At 56.5% G+C, this 18,832-nt stretch overlaps 2 protein-coding genes across 3 annotated transcripts; one reads left to right on the top strand and one right to left on the bottom strand.

Annotated features, from left to right (window-relative positions):
* Positions 1-6,996: 6,996 nt before the first annotated feature.
* PIH1D1 (PIH1 domain containing 1) lies at positions 6,997-10,282 on the bottom strand. 2 transcript variants are annotated; one of them, XM_043995994.1, is made up of 10 exons: positions 10,063-10,282; positions 9,312-9,496; positions 9,162-9,228; positions 8,715-8,894; positions 8,324-8,385; positions 8,106-8,187; positions 7,903-8,008; positions 7,555-7,636; positions 7,211-7,354; positions 6,997-7,117 (listed from the first exon to the last, which is right to left on the bottom strand). In XM_043995994.1, exons 1-10 carry the CDS (start codon positions 10,280-10,282, stop codon positions 7,070-7,072), a joined length of 1,176 nt encoding a protein of 391 aa, XP_043851929.1. In that variant the 3' UTR covers positions 6,997-7,069. The 2 variants fall into 2 exon arrangements, with proteins under 2 accessions (XP_043851929.1, XP_043851930.1); XM_043995995.1 differs by having other exon boundaries at positions 9,972-10,103.
* Positions 10,235-17,639, top strand: ALDH16A1 (aldehyde dehydrogenase 16 family member A1). Its single transcript, XM_043995993.1, has 17 exons — positions 10,235-10,382; positions 11,627-11,729; positions 11,915-12,041; positions 12,248-12,426; positions 12,523-12,600; positions 14,169-14,350; positions 14,458-14,610; positions 14,771-14,956; positions 15,067-15,162; positions 15,304-15,440; positions 15,732-15,837; positions 15,927-16,060; positions 16,184-16,351; positions 16,434-16,638; positions 16,731-16,916; positions 17,020-17,142; positions 17,374-17,639. The coding sequence occupies exons 4-17, from the start codon at positions 12,261-12,263 to the stop codon at positions 17,536-17,538; spliced, it is 2,085 nt and encodes a 694-aa protein (XP_043851928.1). The 5' UTR covers positions 10,235-10,382; positions 11,627-11,729; positions 11,915-12,041; positions 12,248-12,260; the 3' UTR covers positions 17,539-17,639.
* The last annotated feature ends 1,193 nt before the right edge of the window (positions 17,640-18,832 follow it).

The following is an 18,832-nucleotide window of genomic DNA, read 5'->3' as shown; positions in this document are numbered from 1 at the left end:
TTGGAACTATGCCCAAAGGGCTAGAGAACTGTGCATCCCCTTTGACCCAGCAATACCACTGCTAGGGTTATATCCCAAAGACATCCCCAAAAGAGAAAAAGACCAATTTGGTTTTTTTAAGTAATAAACATTTTCATTTATAGTTTTGGGTTCTAATTTTTATCCCTCTTTATTTGACCATTCCCCAATGGAAAAAAGACCTATTTGTAGAAAAATATAGCAGCTCCTTTTGTGGTGGCTAAGAATTGGAAAACAAAGGAATTCCCATCCATCGGGGAATGGCTAAACAAACTGTGGTATATGATGGTGATGGAATATTATTGTGCTATAAAAAATGATAAGCAGGATGATTTCAGAAAGGCCTGGAAAGACTTGTATGAATTGATGTATAGTGAAGTGAGCTGAACCAAGAGAACATTGTGCACAGAGACAGTAACATTGTATGATGAACTGCAAAAGACTTAACTATTCTCAACAGTACAACAATCTAAGACAATCAATCCCTGAGGACTATTGAAACATATTATCCACATCCAAAGAAAGAACTGATATTGATGGAACAGACGAAGCATGCTATTTTTCACTTTCTTTCATTTTTTTTCTTTTATTCAAGTTTTGTTGTACAAAATGACTAATGTGGTATGGTTTTGCAAAATCATAGAAGTATTACCCATATCTGACTGCTTGCTGCCTGAGGGAGAGGAGGGAGGGAAGGAAGGATAAATATTGCAACCCAAAACTATAAAAATATTTATTACTTAAAAAAAAAAAGAAATGGGCAGAACAAGGCCCAGTAAGAGAGAATGAAAGGGGACAGCTAGGTGGAGCAGTGGATAGAGCACCGGCCCTGGAGTTAGGAGTACCTGAGTTCAAATCCGGCCTCAGACACTTAACACTTACTAGCTGTGTGACCCTGGGCAAGTCACTTAATCCCAATTGCCTCACAAAAAAAAAGAGAGAGAATGAAAATAAGAGTGTAGGGGCAGCTAGGTGGCGCAGCGGATAGAGCACTGGCCCTGGAGTCAGGAGTACCTGAGTTCAAATCCGGCCTCAGACACTTAACACTTACTAGCTGTGTGACCCTGGGCAAGTCACTTAACCCCAATTGCCTCACTAAAAAAAAAAGAAAAAAAAATAAGAGTGTGGCAAATTCCTATAGAGTATTAGGAAGGTCAAATGTCAGAATGAGCTCAGTCTCAGGAGGTCAGCCAAGGAACAAAAAGGGGTAGGCTTTAAAAAAAAAGTTACATATTAATAACAGTTAGCATTTATACATTGCTTTATTATATAATGTCACAGCTAGGTGGCTCAATGGATAGAATACCATGCCTGGAGTCAGGAAGACCTGAATTTAAATGCAGCCTCAGATACTTACAAGTTGTGTGACCCTGGGCAAGTCACTTCACCATGTTTGCCTCAGTTTCTTCATCTGTAAAATGAGCTGGAGAAGGAAATGGCAAACCACTCCAGTATCTTTGCTAAGAAAACCCCAACTGGGGTCACAAAAAGCAAGACACAACTCAACCAGAACAACAATAACAATGCTATAAGGGAGGGATTATCATCTTCCTCTTACAGGTGAGGTACCGGAGGCTGAGAGCAAATAAGAGAGTGAGACACTCCCAATTAGTATCTAAGGATTTGAACTCAGGTCTCCCTTGACTTCAAGTCCAGCACTCTATATACTATGCCATCGCGTGTATCCCTTGGGGAAAAGGGCAGAGGGAAGTGGGGAATGATCGAAGAAGGGACAGGGAGTTTGCTTGGAATGGACAGGAAAGTAATAACTGCTAATGGAGAAAAGATAGAGCTACTTACTTCCTGTTTTGTTTCTGTTTCCTCTGCCAAGAAGAATGATCTTTGCACTCGAAATGACAAAACAAAAACGACTCACAGGGAGTTGTTTTCCAAGATATGTTAGAAGATAGTAAGGAAAGCCCTCATTGTTTTGGGGGAGTTTGCCCAGATGCATTCCATCTTTGGGTCCTAAATGAACTGACAGGCATAATTGCTGAGTCACTGTCAGGGCCATTTGAAAGATTTTGGAAAATGGGAGAGATGGCATAAGATTGCAGAAGGGCACAGGTTGCCCCTCTTTGCAGAAGAGAAGAGAACACAATAAATCTGCAAGCTATGATTAGCCAATGAGCTTGACTGGGATTCCTAGGAAAGTTCGGGAAGGGATCATTAAAGAGATAGTTGTCAGACATCTAGAGAGGGAAGCAGTGGCTCTGAAGAGCCAACCTGGCTTCTGCAAGCATGGGTTATACCAGACCAACCTCATTTCCATTTTTAGTAGTATTACTAAACTGAGAAAATGCAGTGGATACACTTTGCCAATCAAAGCTTTTGATGAAATGTCTCCTAGTATTCTTATGGAGAAGATGGACCAGATGATAATGAAATCATATCAGGGGCAGCTAGGTGGTGCAGTGGATAAAGCACCTGCCCTGGATCCAGGAGGACCTGAGTTCAAATCCAGCCTCAGACACTTGACACTTACTAGCTGTGTGACCCTGGACAAGTCACGTAACCCTCATTGCCCTGAAAAGGAAAGAAAGAAAGGAAGGAAGGAAGGAAGGAAGGAAGGAAGGAAGGAAGGAAGGAAGGAAGGAAGGAAGGAAGGAAGGAATATCAATTCAGAACAAGTTAGGCAGCAGTTGTTAGAGTAGTCATTAATGGTAGAGTGGCAATATGGCAGGAGTTCTGTAATGGAGTGCCCTTGTCCCCTGCATCCATGCAGGTCCTGGACTGTTGAACATTTTTATCAGTGACACTGATAAAGGTATTGAGGGTATGCTCATCAGATTGGCAGACGCTCCTAAGCTGGGTGGGAGAGTTTACATACTAGAAGACAGAGTCAGATCTTGATGGACTGATGCTAATAATAGGAAACTCAGTAAGCAGAAATGTAAGGTCTTGCACAATGGGACAAATAGTGAACTTCCCCAGGACAAGTTCTAGGAAGTCTAGTTAGGCAGCAGTTGCTCTGAAAATCCTCTGGGGATTTCAGTGGACTGCAAGGTGAATATGAGTTCACAGTGCCGTGTGACTGCCAACGTGATCGTGAGTGCAGGATGTATTAGGAGGGCAAAGCTTCCAAGAGGAGGGATGTGATAGCCCCATTGGTCTTGGCAGACTGTTCTGGGCACCATGCTGTGTGGGATGGCGCTGCCTGTGGGAGTGCTGGGTTTCTCTATCCTTGGGGGTCTTCAAACAGAGGATGGAGGACCATTTCTCAGATCTGCTATGGTGAGGATCCCATTGACGTATGGGTTGGTCATTGGCAGATGCTAAAGTCCCCTCAAATTCTTGGATAAGGGATCAAGAATTACAATGGGCTAGCTGTGTGACCCTGGGCAAGTCACTTAACCCCAATTGCCTCACTAAAAAAAAAAAAAAGGAATTACAATGGGCAGTTTTTGAAAGAGGGAATGCAAGCTGCCAACAACCACCAAAGCTCTAATACAAAGAGCAATGTAAATTTTAAGAACTGTGTCCATTGCATTGACAAAGCTGACACAGAGAAAATCACAGTTGTTTGAGGGGCAGTGATGAGACAGGCACAGGAATGCCCTGCTGGTGGGGCTGTGACGTAGCTCAGAGCATCTGTTAAATGTTGGGAATTCAACCAAAGCAGGGTGCTAAAATGAAGGTGCTTTGCCCTGGTGAGGCCACTACTGGCTACATACCCCAAGCAGATGAAAGGCCTCCCATGTCCACACTTCTTTACAGCAGAATTTGGCCAGAGCAAAGAACTGGAAGTCTCATGGGTGCCCATGGCCCAAGAGGGCTGACCCAGTGAGAGTACCTGAATGAAATGGGAGTCAGCAAAGCATTTATGAAGTGCCTGCTGTATGTAGTACAGTAGGATAGTACTGTGCCGTCAGACTTTGCTGAAGTGAGGGGCTGCCTCACTACACTCCTGCGCAAGTGGAGAGTCAGGGCCCCTGTCTCTAACTTTTGTAAAGTCTCTTCTGAGTTTCAGCCCTGCAGGGTCTAGTCCCAAATCCTGAGTTCAAATCCCAACTTTGTTATTTACTAATTGTGTGACCTTGAACGATCACTTTTCCTTCTTGAGCCTCAGTTTCCCCATCTGTATGGTGATAGGGTCCGACCCAATGACTACTCTAGCTCTATCAGTGTAGACAGGATGGAGGGCAAGGGGCAGTTAGGGGTGAGATCAGGGGCGGGGCTAGGGGGTGAAGACAGATCAGCAGAATGGGGAATGTGCTGAGTCGCATGACTGGCAGTGAGTGCCAGTGTGAGTGACCTCCCCACCCATGGGCAAAGAGGAGACAAAGGGGAAACTTGGCTGCCTGGACCAATGTATTTATTTGTGAGAACTGCCAGGGTGCCCCCAGCTCTGCACAGGAGGGATGCCCAGGTCCTGGGGTTTCAGAGCCATGGCTCTTTCTATTGGTCTACACTGAAGTGGTTAATCAGTCGATCAATAATCGATAAACAAGCATTTGTTAAGTGCTGTACTAATACTATCCCCAATCCTTAACCTTGGGAGCCAGGTGCTCTGATTATTCTCATTTTGCAGATGGGGAAACTGAGGCAAACAGGTGAAATGAAGTGCCCAGGGTCACACGGCTAGTTAAGTGTGTGAGGCTGGATTTGAACTCAGGTCCTCCTGATGCCAGGTACAGCATTTTTCCCACTGTGTCACCTCGCTGCCTTGATTGTGGGGGATGAGGTCAGTTTGGGACATATTGAGGTTAAGATGTCTCTGTGACATCTAATTTGAGATGTCCAATAGGCAGCTGGAGATCCGGAGAGAGACTGAGGCAGGGCTTGCTTGTGGACAAATCCTGACCACATTGGGAGAATCGGAGGGAGAGGAGAAGCAGGATGCCTCAGATAGGCAGAGCCCAAGAGAACAGGATGCTGATGGATTGTGGGCTTAGAGATCTTTTGGCCAAGCCTTTCCTGGTGAATCCAAGACTCCCCCAAGGGGAACTCCCTCCACCACTACCCCCAGTACAGACCTTCGAGGCCTGGGAGTCTAAGCCACGTCTTTTTTTTTTTTTTTTGCTAATACTTATTTTTTATTTGTTTATTTTTTTTGGTGGGGCAATGAGGGTTAAGTGACTTGCCCAGGGTCACACAGGTAGTGTCAAGCATCTGAGGCTGAATTTGAACTCAGGTCCTCCTGAATCCAGGGCCAGTGCTCTATCCACTGCACCACCTAGCTGCCCCTAAGCTAAGTCTTAAAGGGAGGGGGCAGCTAGGTGGTGCAGTGGATAAAGCTGTGTGACCTTGGGCAAGTTACTTAACCCTAACTGCCTCAAATAAAAAAAAAAGAAAGAAAAGAAAAGTCTTAAAGGGAGGAGAAAGAGGTGGCATTCAGCCTTTATTAAGTGGACAAAACCAAACTCTGACCTGCAGGGAGCTTCCATTCTGTGGAGGAGGCCGGGGGAGGCCGGCTGCTATTATCACATCAGCTGAGGGAGAAGAGCAGAGAAAGACAGAGACCAACAGCTGAGGTTACCCAGGGATGCAAGGGATGGAGAACAAAGGAGAAGAGGCAGACGTGGCAGCAGAGGGAGAGAGGCCCAGGGCCGGCCAGCCCAGGCTGGGGCTCGGGTCTGGCCAGGGCTCAGGCCTGAGGGTCGGGTGGATGGAGTTCTGTCCCATGGCTGGGCGAGGCACCCATCCCTTGAGTCCCTGTGTGGCGCCTTCCTATCTTGAGGACAGCTGGGGGCCCAGAGGCCCAAGGGTTGCTCTGCACGGCCCACAGGGAGGGACTGTGGGCTGCCCATGTCCAGAGCCAGGGGCCACAGCCAGGGAAGCTGGGGCAGAAGGGGCAGAGAAGCGAATGAATATTTTCACATCTGGCTTCCCCCCAGGACTCCCCCTAACCTCAGCAGGGCTGGAGAAAGAAGGGCTGCAGGCCCTCTTCTCTGGGCCTTGGGAAGCCTGCAGGGTGCCCCTGTGGACCCCTCCTCACCCCAGCTCCGAGCAGCGGCTAGCCCTGCTCTAGCGGTTCTCAGGGGCCTCTCCCACTCACCCTTCCTGACCTCTGCAGCCTTGGCCTCCTCCCCGTCATCATTTAATGACACAACGTCCACAGGCCTTCCCCTCCCCCACCTCCTTCCTGCGCCCTCCGGGGCCACCATCTGTATCATGCTTGGGGGGGGTCCAAAGCTCCGTCCTGAGCCCTCTTCTCTTCTCTCCATTTACTGTTCTTTGTGGTGGCCTCCCTAGTCCCCAGGGATCTAATGACCATCTCCTGCAGCTACGGACCCAGAGGGTCTTCCTCGCCAGCTCCAGTCCCACATCTCCAGCACACGCTTGCATCAAACTCAGCCTGTCCCAGAGAGGAGGGAAGCAGCCCGCTCTGGCCACCCCCCCCAGACCTGTCCCTTCTCCTACCTCTCCAGCCTTCCGGGGGGCTCACCCTCAACCCTCCCTCTCTACACCCATCTCTGATTTCTCTCTGAACTCATATGCCCCCCACCCACATTCAGCCTGTCATCTCATTCCCGGATTCTTAAATTTGTCTCCTCATTGGCCTCCCAACTCCAACCTCTCCTCCTCTCCACGGCCCAATCAGAGGGAGGTGTGATCATGGTACCCCTGCTCAACCACCATCCGTAGCTCCCTGTTTCCTCTGGCTTCCAGCTCCAGCCCCTGCCCCTGCAGCTTCTCCCTGGGACATTCCTGCCTCCTGCCCTCCCACCCTCCTGCTGCCGTCCTTCACATCTGGCACAAGTCCCTTGTTCTTATGACCTTCCAGCCTCAGCTCAGGTACCACCTTCCTCAGCCAACCCTATCAGTGCCTTCTCTCCTCAAAAACCTGCCCTTCACTGAGTTGTGGTCCCAGTGGTCTCCCCTCAGTAAGATGAAAGTTGTCTGAGAGCAGGGCAGAGAGCTCCCAGGCCTCACCCAGCAGCTAGCCCCTGAACTCTGCCTCCACACTGCGGGGGGCTGCCCACAGGAGCCTTGCAATCACGGAGCCAGGCCTCAGTCCCCAAGCAGACAAGAGCTCTTCTATGTAAAAAGTTTTTATTTAAAAGGGAGTCAGGGAAAACAAGGACGTCCGTTCAGGCCGGGCCTCCACCTACAGAGCCTGGGTCCTGCTGCTCAGGGGCAGGGAGATCATCAGGGTCTGGAGGAGAAACAGAAGGCACTGAAGACCCAGGCTGCCCTGCTGGCCCAGGCCCACCCAGCCCCGCTCCAGCCCAGGAGCCTTTGGGCCCACCTTGCTCTTCTGGTTGAAGGCAGCCCTGCACTGTTCTTGGTTGATGTCGTGGGGGACAAAGACATCTACATGGTAGGGGGTTCCCGGTGCCCCCAGGACTAGTCGGTCCCCCCCAAGCTGCAGCGAGAGCTCCCGGGCTGAGGCCTGGAACAGACGGAGAGACAGAATGAGATAGGGTGAGATAGGGGCTGGAGCCCAGCCCAGGGCCTGAACTCTGGCTCACTTTTTCTTCACACTAGACTCCCCAGCCCTCTGGCCTGATGGGAAAATCTCAGGCTCCCCCTCTCCCTGCTCCAACTGGGTGCTCTCCTTTGCCCGGGGGCCCACCTGCTTGGGGCACTTACCACTTTGGGCAAGACCACCTCAGCCAGGAGCAGGTCTGGGGCCTCTAGCCAGAGCCTCAGAGGGGGATCCTCAGTGCTGGGGCTGGGGAGAGATGGCAACAGTCAATGGACAAGCATTCATTAAGTGTCTACTGTACGCAGGTACTAGTCTGCAAAGCAAAGACCTGCCTTCTCTCCCTCCCACCTCATGCTGAAGCAAGACAAACAAAGTTTCTGAGGCAAACATGGATGGGGAAGCCCAGCACTCCAAGATTAGCCATGGGCCAGGCACAGATTGCAAAAAGAACCAGGTAGGGCTAAGGGCTGTGGGCAGCGCAGAGCAGGGCGCAGCACCGCAGCCCCGCTCACCTGTCTCCAAGCTCCTGGATGGTTGGAGGTCGTGGCTGGCTCTGTGTCCGGATGTTCTGCTGGGAGATGGAGCCCAGGAAGGGCCGGTGTTTCAGCAGGCGCCACTCTGCAGGCAGTGAGATGCAATGGGCATCAGTGGGCCCGCTTTGCTTCCCAGACCCTGGCCACGCACCGGGGCCCCAGACCCTTGAGGAAGGCCTCACCTCGGCTGAGCTGGGTCCCATATTTGTCCTCTAGACCCTCCATAGCCACCGTGACAAAAAACTCCAAGAAGAAGTCGTTGCTCTGGGGAGCGGGGGAGAAGGCCCTCAGCGGCTGAAGCCCCCAGAGCTCTGCCCGCAGCGCCCCTCCCCCTGCCCTGCTCTCCAGGCCCCAGGTTCCTGCAGCTCCTCCCCTGGCTCCACACCCCCAGTGCCCATACCCGAAGCTTCTTGTAGAAGTCACTGTTGATGGCGACATCATAGGCCGTGCAGCCATTCCCTCCTGGCAAGGATGAGGACAGAGACTGAGCACTGGTTGCTCCCCAACCTCCCACCAGCCCTGGCCAGAGGACCCAGAGGGAGGAAGGGGAACCCAGAGGGAAGGGCGTGGGACACCAAGGGAGCCCAGGGCTGGGCCAGGGAGGCAAAGTTACAGCAGCAATAAAACAGACAAAGATAAGAGGATGAAGGCAGAGGAAGAGATGAAAGGAGGGAACCACTCAGACCAGAGACAGACAGATGGGAAACAGAGATAGCCCAGCAGGGAGTGGCTGGCTCCAGGCTGGGAAGGGAGGGAGTCGGGGCAGGGCTGAGGATCAGGGTGCGGCCCACCTCGGTCCAGCTCAGCATGGGGCTCCCCCAGGCTCATGGGGATGCGGAAGGCAGCCTGATCCCCCTCGAGCACACACAGCAGCTCCTGCTCACTGAGATCTGCAGGGGCCGGGATGGCATCCGATTGACACACGTTGATGAAAACCTTCCCCTCTGCGGAGCGAGTCTTGACGCAGAAACCTGGAGGGGGGTGAGGTCATGGGGCAACCAAGGCAGGTGGCCAGATCGAGGAAAAGACAGGGATGTGGAGGGCCCCCACCCCAGAATCGGTTCAGATGGAGACGCCAGCAGGCACGAAGAGATGGGGAGTCACAGACGTGCCTCCGGGTCTCTTCTCCTTCTCTCCAACCACCTCCGTCTTCATCTGCCTCCAGCTCCTCCCCTCGGTACCACCATGCTTTGTCTCCTCTCTTTCTCCCGTCTCTGCCCCCCACTGTGCCCCCTTACCAGGCTTGGGCTGGATCTGCCTGGAGTCGGGCATGGGTGACTGGGCATCCAGGATCTTCTGCATGGCCTACAGAGACATGGATGCCAGAATCACCCCCCTGAACCTCCACCTCCCCAGACCCCACCAGTCCCCCTGGGACCCCTGCCCACCTGCAGCAGCATCTGCTCACACAGACCCCTGCTCTCCTCCTCTGCCTCAGCTCTCGCCTCCTCCCTCAGCTCAGCCGCCAGCAAGGAGCTGTCCCGGCCTGGGCCTGAGGCCGAAGCCATGGCCTTGGGTGAGGGGTGACCAGGAGTGATGGAAGGACACTTAGAGATCCCGGAGCTGGACCAAGCTGCGGGACACACCGCGAGGGGTCAGGGCTCTTGGGCCAGGGGCTGAGCGCCCCAGGAATCCAACCTGCCCCCTGCCAGGGGTCCCAAGGGACCACCACCTCCTCCAAAGGATGCTCAGAGGTCCCCGGCCAGGCTCGCTCCTGGGGACCTGGAGAGGCTGGGAGGGGGCCGCTGCGGGTCCCGCACCCAAAGGACGCTTAGAGGTCCCCGGTGGTCGGAGGGGTCTGCCCTGGGGGCAGTCCTGGGACCCTCCAGGGGGCTGGGGATGCAGGGCCCTTCCCTTCCTCCTTTCCTGGGCCCAGACCTAAAGCCTGCTTAGGGATCCTCTGCCCTACTCAGGCAGGATGGGACCCCTGGGGGCTGTGGGAATTAGGGGAGACCCCCCCCCCCGGGCTACCCGCGTCTAAAGAACGCTTGAGATCACAACCCTTCCTGGCACAGAGGCCGGCACTAGTGATGGGAGCGGGGACTCACAGACAAACTGCTCAGACCCCAGCCTTGGGACCAAAGATCCTCCCAGACGCCCCCCAGCCCACTTCCGGTGGACTGCAGGTCTTGCCGTTACCTGGGAAGCCACACTTCCCGTTACTCAGCCCCCTCTCATCCGGCGGAAGGCGCCACACTTCCGGTCTGTCTCCTCGAGCCAATGGAAGGCTGCGGCGGGAAAAGGGAGGCGGGGCATGCGGTGGGAGGGGCGGTGCCCGGTGGATTCCCCACAGAGTCCGGGGCAGGAGCCGGGTGCTGGGTCTGAGCGAGCTGCTGCTGGAGTGCGGGCGCACGGGCATGGCGGCGGCCAAAGGCGACGTCGTGTGGGGGCGTCAGCGCCAAGGACATCTTCTCTTCCCTGGACTACGGGCCTGCGCCCGAGAGCCCTCGTTGGCACTGGTGAGCCCGCCTGCCCCCGCAACCCTGGCCGAACCGCTCGTGCGCCTGCTCCCCGGGATCCGGCGAGCGGATGCCGAGTCCCGGTCCAGCGCCGCGTGCCCCCCTGCCCCGCCGCCCCCCGCACCGCCTGCACCCCTGCCCAGCCCTGCCTGCCCCCTCACCCAGTGCACCCCCTGCACCCCTGCTCACCCCCTCCAGCCCTACCTGTCCCCTGCCCCGCGCCCCCTCACCCAGTGCACCCCCTGCACCCTTGCTCACTCCCTCCAGCCTTGCCAGGCCCCCTCACCCAATGCACCCCCGCACCCCTGCCCAGCCCTGCCTGTCTCTCACCCACCCACTGTTCCCCTGACACCCCGTCCTAGCCTTGCTTGTCCACCTGTACCCACTGCACGTGTACACCCCAGCCCAGCCCACCTGGCTTGTCTCCCCGCACCTCAGTCTGTGGAGCCAGTTACACTACGGTTACACCAGCCTCCCTCTACTTGGGTACCCTAGACCCCATCCAACGAGACTCTGATCCCTGCTTGCACCTGTGTGCCCCTGAACCCAAGCCTCACTTGTGCCAATGTGCCCTCATCCCAAGCCACTTGCCACCGTGCTCCCCAGGCTGCAGCCCTGCTTTCCCTTATTGCACTGTGGATCATAAGCCTTGCTTTCTGTCATTTGGGCCAGGATTCTGGGGCTGCCCTCTGGAACCTTTATCTATTCCTCACTGTTCCCTTTTCCTACCCTGGGCACCCCAGTCTCCTGCCCCAGGCTTAGCAGATGCCAGTCCCTGTGCCCTGTCTACATAGCTCTGGTACTTTGTCTATCCTGGGCCCTGTGTACCCCTGCCTGGGCACCCCCTTCCATGTATCATATAATACGCTGGGCGCCAGGGCATGGGAGGCCTTCCTAAACCCTGCCCTCCAGGCTCTGCCCTGGCCTATTAGGAGCAGACTGTGCTCCTGCCAGGGCACCTGCATGCGTCCTGGTTCAGAGACCTAGAGGCCCAGACTTCCTGCCCTGGTCTCAGCATTTGGGTGTCATAGCCCTGAGGCCACTAGACTTTGACCCTAGCCAAGTCCCTCTGGAACTTTTAGAACCTTCCTCTCCCCCATCCCACACCCACAGGCCTGGACATTCTGGGCTCTGATTCCCCTCCAGGTGCTAAATGCCTTGGTGTCTTGGCACTGGTCACTTGAGACCTTCTGGAGGGCAGTATGTGAGAGGCCTCAATCCTGCCCCTGCCCCATCTCATTCAGGCTGGCTAGGACACCCAGGGCTCAAACCTGGGCCACTTTGTGAATGGAAAGTGGCTGAAACCCGAGGGCCAAGGCACCATCAGCTGTAGGGACCAGTCCTCAGGTACCAGGGACCCTGGGCCCCAGTGATCCCCTTCTCTCCAGGAGTCCTGGGGTCATAGGCCGGGCTCCCTGCTCGTCACTGGGTGACTGGGTGACTCTCCCTCTCTGGTCCTCGGGGGTGCCCTGTTTGGGGGGCAAGGTGGGGGGCTTATTACATCCTGCAGATTTTAAGGGCTCTGTGGCTAGGTGAGTTCCTGGCCAACTGCTTCCAGGCCGACACTGAAGATGTGGTTTTGGCCGTGGATGTGGCTCAGCAGGCTTTTGAAGGATGGAGCCGGCTCCCCGGGCCCACTCGGGCCCAGCACCTGATCAGGTGAGGGGGCCCCCAAGGCGCCTCCCCTGCCTGGCCCTGCAGGGATCAGAAAGCAGAAAGGGCCAGACAAAAACAGTCTGCCCTCTTTGGGATGGCCAGAGGGGAAGCTCTTCCCTGGACCTACTAAGCACAAAAATCCCTATAACCTCTCCCATGAGCCTCTGGGGGCCAGGGGGACCTCACCCATCATCCCCTGCTTCCCCCAGGCTGGCAGAGACAATGCATAAGCATCAGAAGCTTCTGTGGATTCTTGAGGCGCTGGCATCGGGCCGGGTGGTGCGCGAGGTCCGGGATGGGGACATTCCTCTGGCCCACCAGCTGCTGCAGTACCATGCGTGCTGGGCCCAGACTCAGGAGCAGGCCCTTTCAGGATGGGCGCCCATGGGTGAGAGACCCCAGGCCCTCCCTCATTCCAGCCCCTGGGCCAGCCCCCCCCCCCCCCCAGCGTGCTGGCTGCCAGCCCTGCCCTTCCTTCCCACAGGAGTGGTCGCAGTCATTCTCCCGCCCACATTCTCCTTCATTGAGATGATGTGGAGAGTCTGCCCAGCCCTGGCTGTGGGTGAGTTGGGCTCAGTTGATAAAGCCGTGGGGCCTGGGGTCCCCTTGCCCTGGACTCTGGACTGACAAGAAGCCCCGTCCCCCCTTCTCTGGGTTGGGTGGTACCAGCCCCAGGAAAGACCAGTTGGGCCGGGGCCCCACCCCCTTTCCTTCTGGGCCCTTCTGCTTCCTCTCCCTTCTCCCCTCCTCCTTGCATTCTTTGCTAAGCCTTGCCCAGGCTGGCTTCCTCCCTGCTCCTGTGGCTCTCCTCAGCCTTAACCAGTGGCCTCTTGGAAGCCCAATGACAGCCTCTTTCTGCATCCTTCTCCCCCCTGCCCCGAGCCTGGGACACTCTGGTGACCCCCTCTTCTCCTGCCTGCTTTCTCCTCTCCAGGTTTTTGGGGCACCCCCCCACCCCCAGATCTCCTTCACCCCTCTCTGACTGTTCTTCTCTGTCTCCCTTGCTGCATCCTCCTCTAAACCAGCCTGTTCTGGGCCCTCCTCCTCTCTTGACACCATGTCCCCTGTGACCTCATCAATTACTGTGGATTCAGTGCCACCCCAATCTGCCATCCCTGGTCTGTCTTCCCAAATGGATGTCCCCTAGGTACCTCAAACTCAGTATATCCAAAAAGACCAAATTATCTTTCCCCCAACATTGTAACCTTCCTATTACAATCTAGGGCACCAAGATTGTCCCAGTAATAATCACTAATAACAGTGATAATGATAACGATTGCTAATATTTACACAGCACTTAACCACAATTACCTCACGTATCTCTACAACCCTGGGAGGTAGGTACTATTATTAGCCCCGTTTTACAGGGAGGGACACTAAGGCAAATGGAGGTTAGGTGACTTGTCCAGGGTCACACGGTTTTTAAGTGTCTGATGTTGGATTTGAACCCCAATCTTCCTGACTCTAGGCCCAGCACTCTATCCACTTTGATACTTGGCTCCTAGTCCCTCAGGCTCACAACCTTGCGATCATCTGGGATTCCTCACTCATGTCCCATATGCACGCTATTGCCAATGCCTATGATTTCCCCTTTCCACCCTCTCTTGAATCTGCCTCTTTTGACACCGCCCTCCCTGTCCCGGTTGGTCACCTTATGCTGCTGGAGGGGGGGCTGCCTTGTGTCTCTCCCCACTCCAGTCTGTATTCCGTTCAGTCACCAAAGAGATTTCCCTAAAAGTGCCTGCCCAGCCACATCGCTCCCCTCCTCAGTAAAGTCCAGTGGCTCCCTGTGGCTTCCAGGAGCACATCTGAACACATCCACTTGGTGTCCGGAGCCCCTGCCAGTGTGGCCTCTGCCCGCCGGTCCAGCTGCACTCCCCATCAGCGTCTGCTCGCTCTCCGGAGGGCGGGCTGGCCTCTTCCCTCTCCTCTCTCAGTCTTTGTGCCGTGGCAGCCCAGAGGTGTCCTTCCTTTCCTTTGTTCAGTCCCTCGCCTGCCTCCCCAAGCCGCCTTGGACGCATTAGGGTGGGCTCCTCCAGGCTCCAGGAGCTTGTGAGGGGCAGGCCTGGCTTCTTCTTCTGTGAAGGCTTGTTGATTGGCTCACTCACTGATTTCTGGTCTCTATGCCAGGCTGTACTGTGGTGGTCCTTGGAGGCCCAACCTCTCTGACCTCACTACTTGTGGCCCAGCTGAGTAAGGAGGCTGGGCTGCCTCCCGGTGTCTTGAATGTGGTCATGGGGACCACCTCCCTAGAGACCATGCTCCCCAACCTGCCCAACATTGCCAAGATCACCTTCTGTGGGACTGTGGAGGTACGGGGGCAGGGACTCAGGGTTTGGGAGGGGCCTGGTGCCCCGACTGGGGGTGCCCTGCCAGGGCCTAGTAAGGCACTGAGTGGCTGGGCCACCTCCCCGCACAGGAAGGCAAGGCCCTGCGTAGGGCGCTAGCCAGTAGCGGTGCCGACCTCTCCCTGAGCTTGGGCACAGAGTCTCTGCTGGTGATCACAGATACCGCAGACCTGGACTCGGCGGTGGAAGGGGTGGTGGACGCAGCCTGGTCGGACCGCAGCCCGGTGAGTGGCTTCTGGGGCGACAGCTGTGTGTGTCCCATCGGCTTCCCCCTTTCATCTGGTGAGCTTGGTAGGGGGTGGGGTGGGGGTGGTGCAGGCCAGGGTGGGCTTTGGGAAGAGGTCTTCCCAGACAGCCCAGCTGACCTGGGTGTTGGGGCCTCAGGGGGGGCTGCGGCTGCTGGTTCAGGCGGCTGAGTGGGAACGGGTCCTGGAGAAACTCAAGGCCCGCATGTGTAGGCTGCGTCAAGGCCGGAGCTTGGACTGGGCCGTGGACATGGGCACGCCTGGGGCCTCTGCCTGGGAAAAGGCCCAGAAATACGTTCAGGAAGCGCAGAAGCAAGGGGCCCAGGTGAGGAGCCCCGAGTGGGCTGGGATGTGGGAGTGATGGGGTGGGGGAGATGCCTGGGTGGGGGGTGCCTCTGGATAAGATGGAGGCTCCTGCCTCCTCTTTCCATGCAGATATTCCAAGCTGGAAACATCCCCCCAGACAGCCCATTCTTCCCCCCGACGCTGATCCTGGGTCTGGCCCCAGCAAGCCCGTGTGCCCAGGCAGAGGTGAGTGAGCTGCTCAGTGGGGGGCGTCCCAGGTGTGGCCCCCATGGCTGGCAGAGGGGCCGGGGCCCGCTGGGACATATGGGTCCCCTTGGAGCCTGGGCTCCTACAGTGCCCTGACCCCTCTTCCCATGGTGGCTGTAGGTTCCGTGGCCTGTGGTTGTGCTGTCTCCCTTTCGCACAGCAAAAGAGGCACTGGCTATGGTCAACGGCACCCCTCGAGGGGGCAGTGCCAGTGTGTGGAGCGAGCGGCTCACCTTGGCCCTGGACCTGGCATATAAGTAAGGAGGCCCTGGGCTGTGGGCAGGTCCCTTCCCCCTTCCTGCCTGGGGCGCTTCCCCTGTGACATGGGGCTCACAGTAGCACCTGCTTCCCAGGGTGGCTGTGAGGAGCCCGGGAGGGCAGTCTTGGTGCTCATCGTCCTGCAGGGCCCCCCTTCTCCTGCCCTGATCACTGGCCCCTCAGACTCCCAGCCTCAGTACCCTCTGACCCCTCACATGCCATCTAGGGCTCCCCAGATCAGCTCCCTCCCCAGTCCATCTCTCTGTTTCTGTTCCTGTGACTCCTGCCAGGCTCCGAATGGGCACGGTTTGGATCAATGCCCACGGACTCAAGGATGCTGCTGCCCCAGTGGGTGGCTGCAAGGAGAATGGATCATCCTGGCATGGGGGCCCTGATGTGAGTGACCCTCCCACCCTCTTCACCCCCAGCCACCCTCCCCACACCTGTGGGCTTGCCTGCTCCCCTAACTCCCCTGGCTCCCACAGGGCCTCTATGAATACCTAAAGCCTGTGGGCTGCCCACCCTGGTCTGCGATACACATGGAGCTCGTGGACTATGACAAGTTTGGCCTGTCAGTGCCACCTGTGCTGCCCTCCGGCCCTGACACCTCCTCCCCCAGGTCAGTTCCTCACTCCCCCAAACCTTGCTCCTCAGGCCTTGGAGGGCGATCCCGTGGAGAATGGGGTTGGAGTGGGACCCCAGAAAAGGAGGCTCAGGCCCTCACCACAGCCTCTCCCTTCAGCAAGGCTGCCCCATATGGGATCTTTTTGGCTGGCCGCTTCCAGAATCCTTCCAGCCGTAGCTCAAGGCCCATCATGGGCTCCAGCGGGAACGTCTATGCCCACGTGGCGGAGGGTGGTGCCAAGGACATTCGAGTGGCTGTGGAAGCGGCACACCAGGCGGCAGCCCCGTGAGTGGAGCCTCTGGAGGCAGGGGGGCTGGCCCCAGCCCCCAGAGCCACCCTCACCCTGCCTCTCTCCTCTGTCTTCCAGCTGGGCTAATCGAGTGCCAGGGAGCCGGGCATCAGCGCTATGGGCATTGGCTGATGCATTGTCCCAGAGGGGCCAGGCACTGGTGGAACAGCTGATGGAGGTGACGGGCGTTGACCTTGCGGGTGCTAGGACTGAAGTAGGCCTGAGCATTGCCCGGCTGCAGGACTGGGGAGCACAGGTCCACACCCAAGGAGTCGGCCTACACGTGAGCCTCTTGTCCATTCTTGCCCCATTCCTTGTTCCCCCATCCTGTCCCCTCTGGAAGCCCCCCTGACCCTGGAACCTTCCTCCCTACAGAGTGCTGGCCACCACGGGCCTTTTCTGCGAGTCCGAGAGGCCCTGGGAGTGCTGGGCATCGTCTGCCCAGAGGAGTGGCCCCTGCTCGCCTTTGTGTCTCTCCTGGCCCCAGCCTTGGCCTATGGCAGTGCTGTCATCATTGTGCCAAGCGGGATCTGTCCGCTGCCAGCCCTCCAGCTCTGCCAGGTACTGGGCCCCAACCCCAGACCCCCACCAGGCTTTCCTGCCCCACACCCTGTCATCCATCACCCATGATAGAACTGTGTGCCTTCTTATTTCTGCCTGCCAGGATGTAGCCTCTCTGCTTCCCCCTGGGCTGGTGAACGTGGTGACAGGGGACAGGGACCACCTTACCCGCTGTCTGGCCCTTCATCAGGATGTCCCTGCCCTGTGGTATTTTGGCTCTGTCCAGGTACTCCCCGTTTGTGCCTGTGCCCCTAGTATGCCTATCCCCGTGCCTCTAGCTCATGGCTCCCGCCTCAGCCCCAGCCCCAGCCCCTTTTCCACGGGCCTCTTGTTGAAGTGACGGCCAGCTGGGCATGGTTGGATCCAGCACCCTACAAAGCCCTGTCCAGCTCTGAGATTGCTAGCTTGGGCCCCGGTCCCAGTCCTGGCCCTTTGTGACCTCAGCTTCTCTTCCCAGGGCTCCTCGTTTGTGAGATGGGCCTCAGCTGGGAACCTAAAGGCAACATGGGTGAGCTGGGGTCAGAAGCGATCCTGGGATCAAGAGGCGGAGGGAGCCGGCCCCGAGCTGTGCCTCCGGGCAGCCCGTACAAAGGCTCTCTGGCTGTCTTTGGGAGACATCTAAGCCCCCACTTCAGTCCTGTGACCCACTGCTGCCGGGCACCTGGAGGGAGCCCAGACTTGTCCCTCATCGTGCTCCCTACCTTGAATAAATGATCTTATGGACATCGTGTGTGCTTCTAGGTGGGGGCCAGGGAGACTCGGGCCTCACGGGCCTCCTTCCCTGGCAGCATCTCAGACTGGGGCCCTCCAGCCCATGTTCAGAGACTGCCAGGAGGGGCACTCGCTCCCTGGAGGGGCAGCCTGGCCCTGTGGAATCCTTGCAGGTGGGAGGAAGCTTCGCTTCTGCTGCTGCCCCCTGGACCACCCAGGCTCCTCAGTGCCCCCTCTGGTGCCGAGCAAAGCCAACCCACTCTCCAGCTTCATCAAGTCGGACTTCTCTCTGGGAGGCCAAGCATTTCCAAATCCTTCATCTCTGTACGGCCCCTGCCCTGCCTTGGACACCTTAGCTGCGCAGGGCCCTTTCCAAACTGGCCCATGCAGGCCGATGCAGACAGGGTGTGGCCTGGCAGCGTGATGAGAAAAAGCCCTCTTGATGTCTGGGATTGAGCCAGGAGGCTCAGCATAGAAATCCCTTTTCCTTTGGGCTCTTAAGCCTTCAATTCCTCAGTTTCAAGCTGTACCAACTGTCATCATTGCTCATTTCTGGCATCCCCCTAATCTCTCTGACTCCATCCCCTCACGTTCTACCAATATCCATCAGTCTTTGTTCACAATCATGGTATTAAGTGCTGGCCCTGGGGACGTCAAAAAGGAAGCCACCCCAACTCCCTAGCAGCTGACATTCTAGGTGGGAAAGGAAGGGGTGACAGGTGACTTATTTGGTGACAAGGGACTTTGAGAGGGAAGCACCAGTGCCTAATGAGAGGACTGGAAGAAGGCAGTGTTTGAGCCGAGCTCAGAGGGAGCTACAGTTTCTAGCAGCAGAGGTGGAAATGGAGAACATTCCTGGCCTGGAGACAGGAAATAACCTGTGCAAAGGCATGGAGGTGGGAGACTGGATGTTGGAGAAGAGCCAGGCCTGTTGGGCTGAGACAGAGTGCGTAAAGGGGAGGAAGGAGGATAGGCCTAGAAAGGCAAGCTGGACTCAGGCTGTGAAGGGGCAGGGGTTTTCCATGATTTTGTTGATTTTTTTTTTTAGTGGGGCAGTGAGGGTTAAGTGACTTGCCCAGGGTCACACAGCTAGTAAATGTCAAGTGTCTGAGCTCGGATTTGAACTTGGGTCCTCCTGAATCCGGGGCCGGCGCTCTATCCACTGCACCACCTAGCTGCCCCCAACTTTGTTGATCTTTTAAAAA

This window comes from Dromiciops gliroides, chromosome 3 (genome assembly GCF_019393635.1).
Source record: "Dromiciops gliroides isolate mDroGli1 chromosome 3, mDroGli1.pri, whole genome shotgun sequence".
Classification (NCBI taxonomy): Eukaryota; Metazoa; Chordata; class Mammalia; order Microbiotheria; family Microbiotheriidae; genus Dromiciops; species Dromiciops gliroides.
The sequence above is the reverse complement of the archived record's forward strand: the minus strand, read 5'-3'. Positions and strand labels throughout refer to the sequence as shown.

What these genes read in the sequence shown, in the direction of transcription:
- ALDH16A1 (XM_043995993.1), top strand. Translation starts at nt 12,261, where the DNA reads ATGCATAAGCATCAGAAGCTTCTGTGGATTCTTGAGGCGCTGGCATCG. An exon ending in CCCAAGGAGTCGGCCTACAC is followed by an intron (nt 16,639 to 16,730) that starts GTGAGCCTCTTG and finishes TCCTCCCTACAG; the next exon opens with AGTGCTGGCCACCACGGGCC. An exon ending in GGTATTTTGGCTCTGTCCAG is followed by an intron (nt 17,143 to 17,373) that starts GTACTCCCCGTT and finishes TTCTCTTCCCAG; the next exon opens with GGCTCCTCGTTTGTGAGATG.
- PIH1D1 (XM_043995994.1), bottom strand. Translation starts at nt 10,282, where the DNA reads ATGCCCGTGCGCCCGCACTCCAGCAGCAGCTCGCTCAGACCCAGCACC. An exon ending in CCATGCTGAGCTGGACCGAG is followed by an intron (nt 8,386 to 8,714) that starts GTGGGCCGCACC and finishes CATCCTTGCCAG; the next exon opens with GAGGGAATGGCTGCACGGCC. An exon ending in AGGTGGTCTTGCCCAAAGTG is followed by an intron (nt 7,355 to 7,554) that starts GTAAGTGCCCCA and finishes CGTCTGTTCCAG; the next exon opens with GCCTCAGCCCGGGAGCTCTC.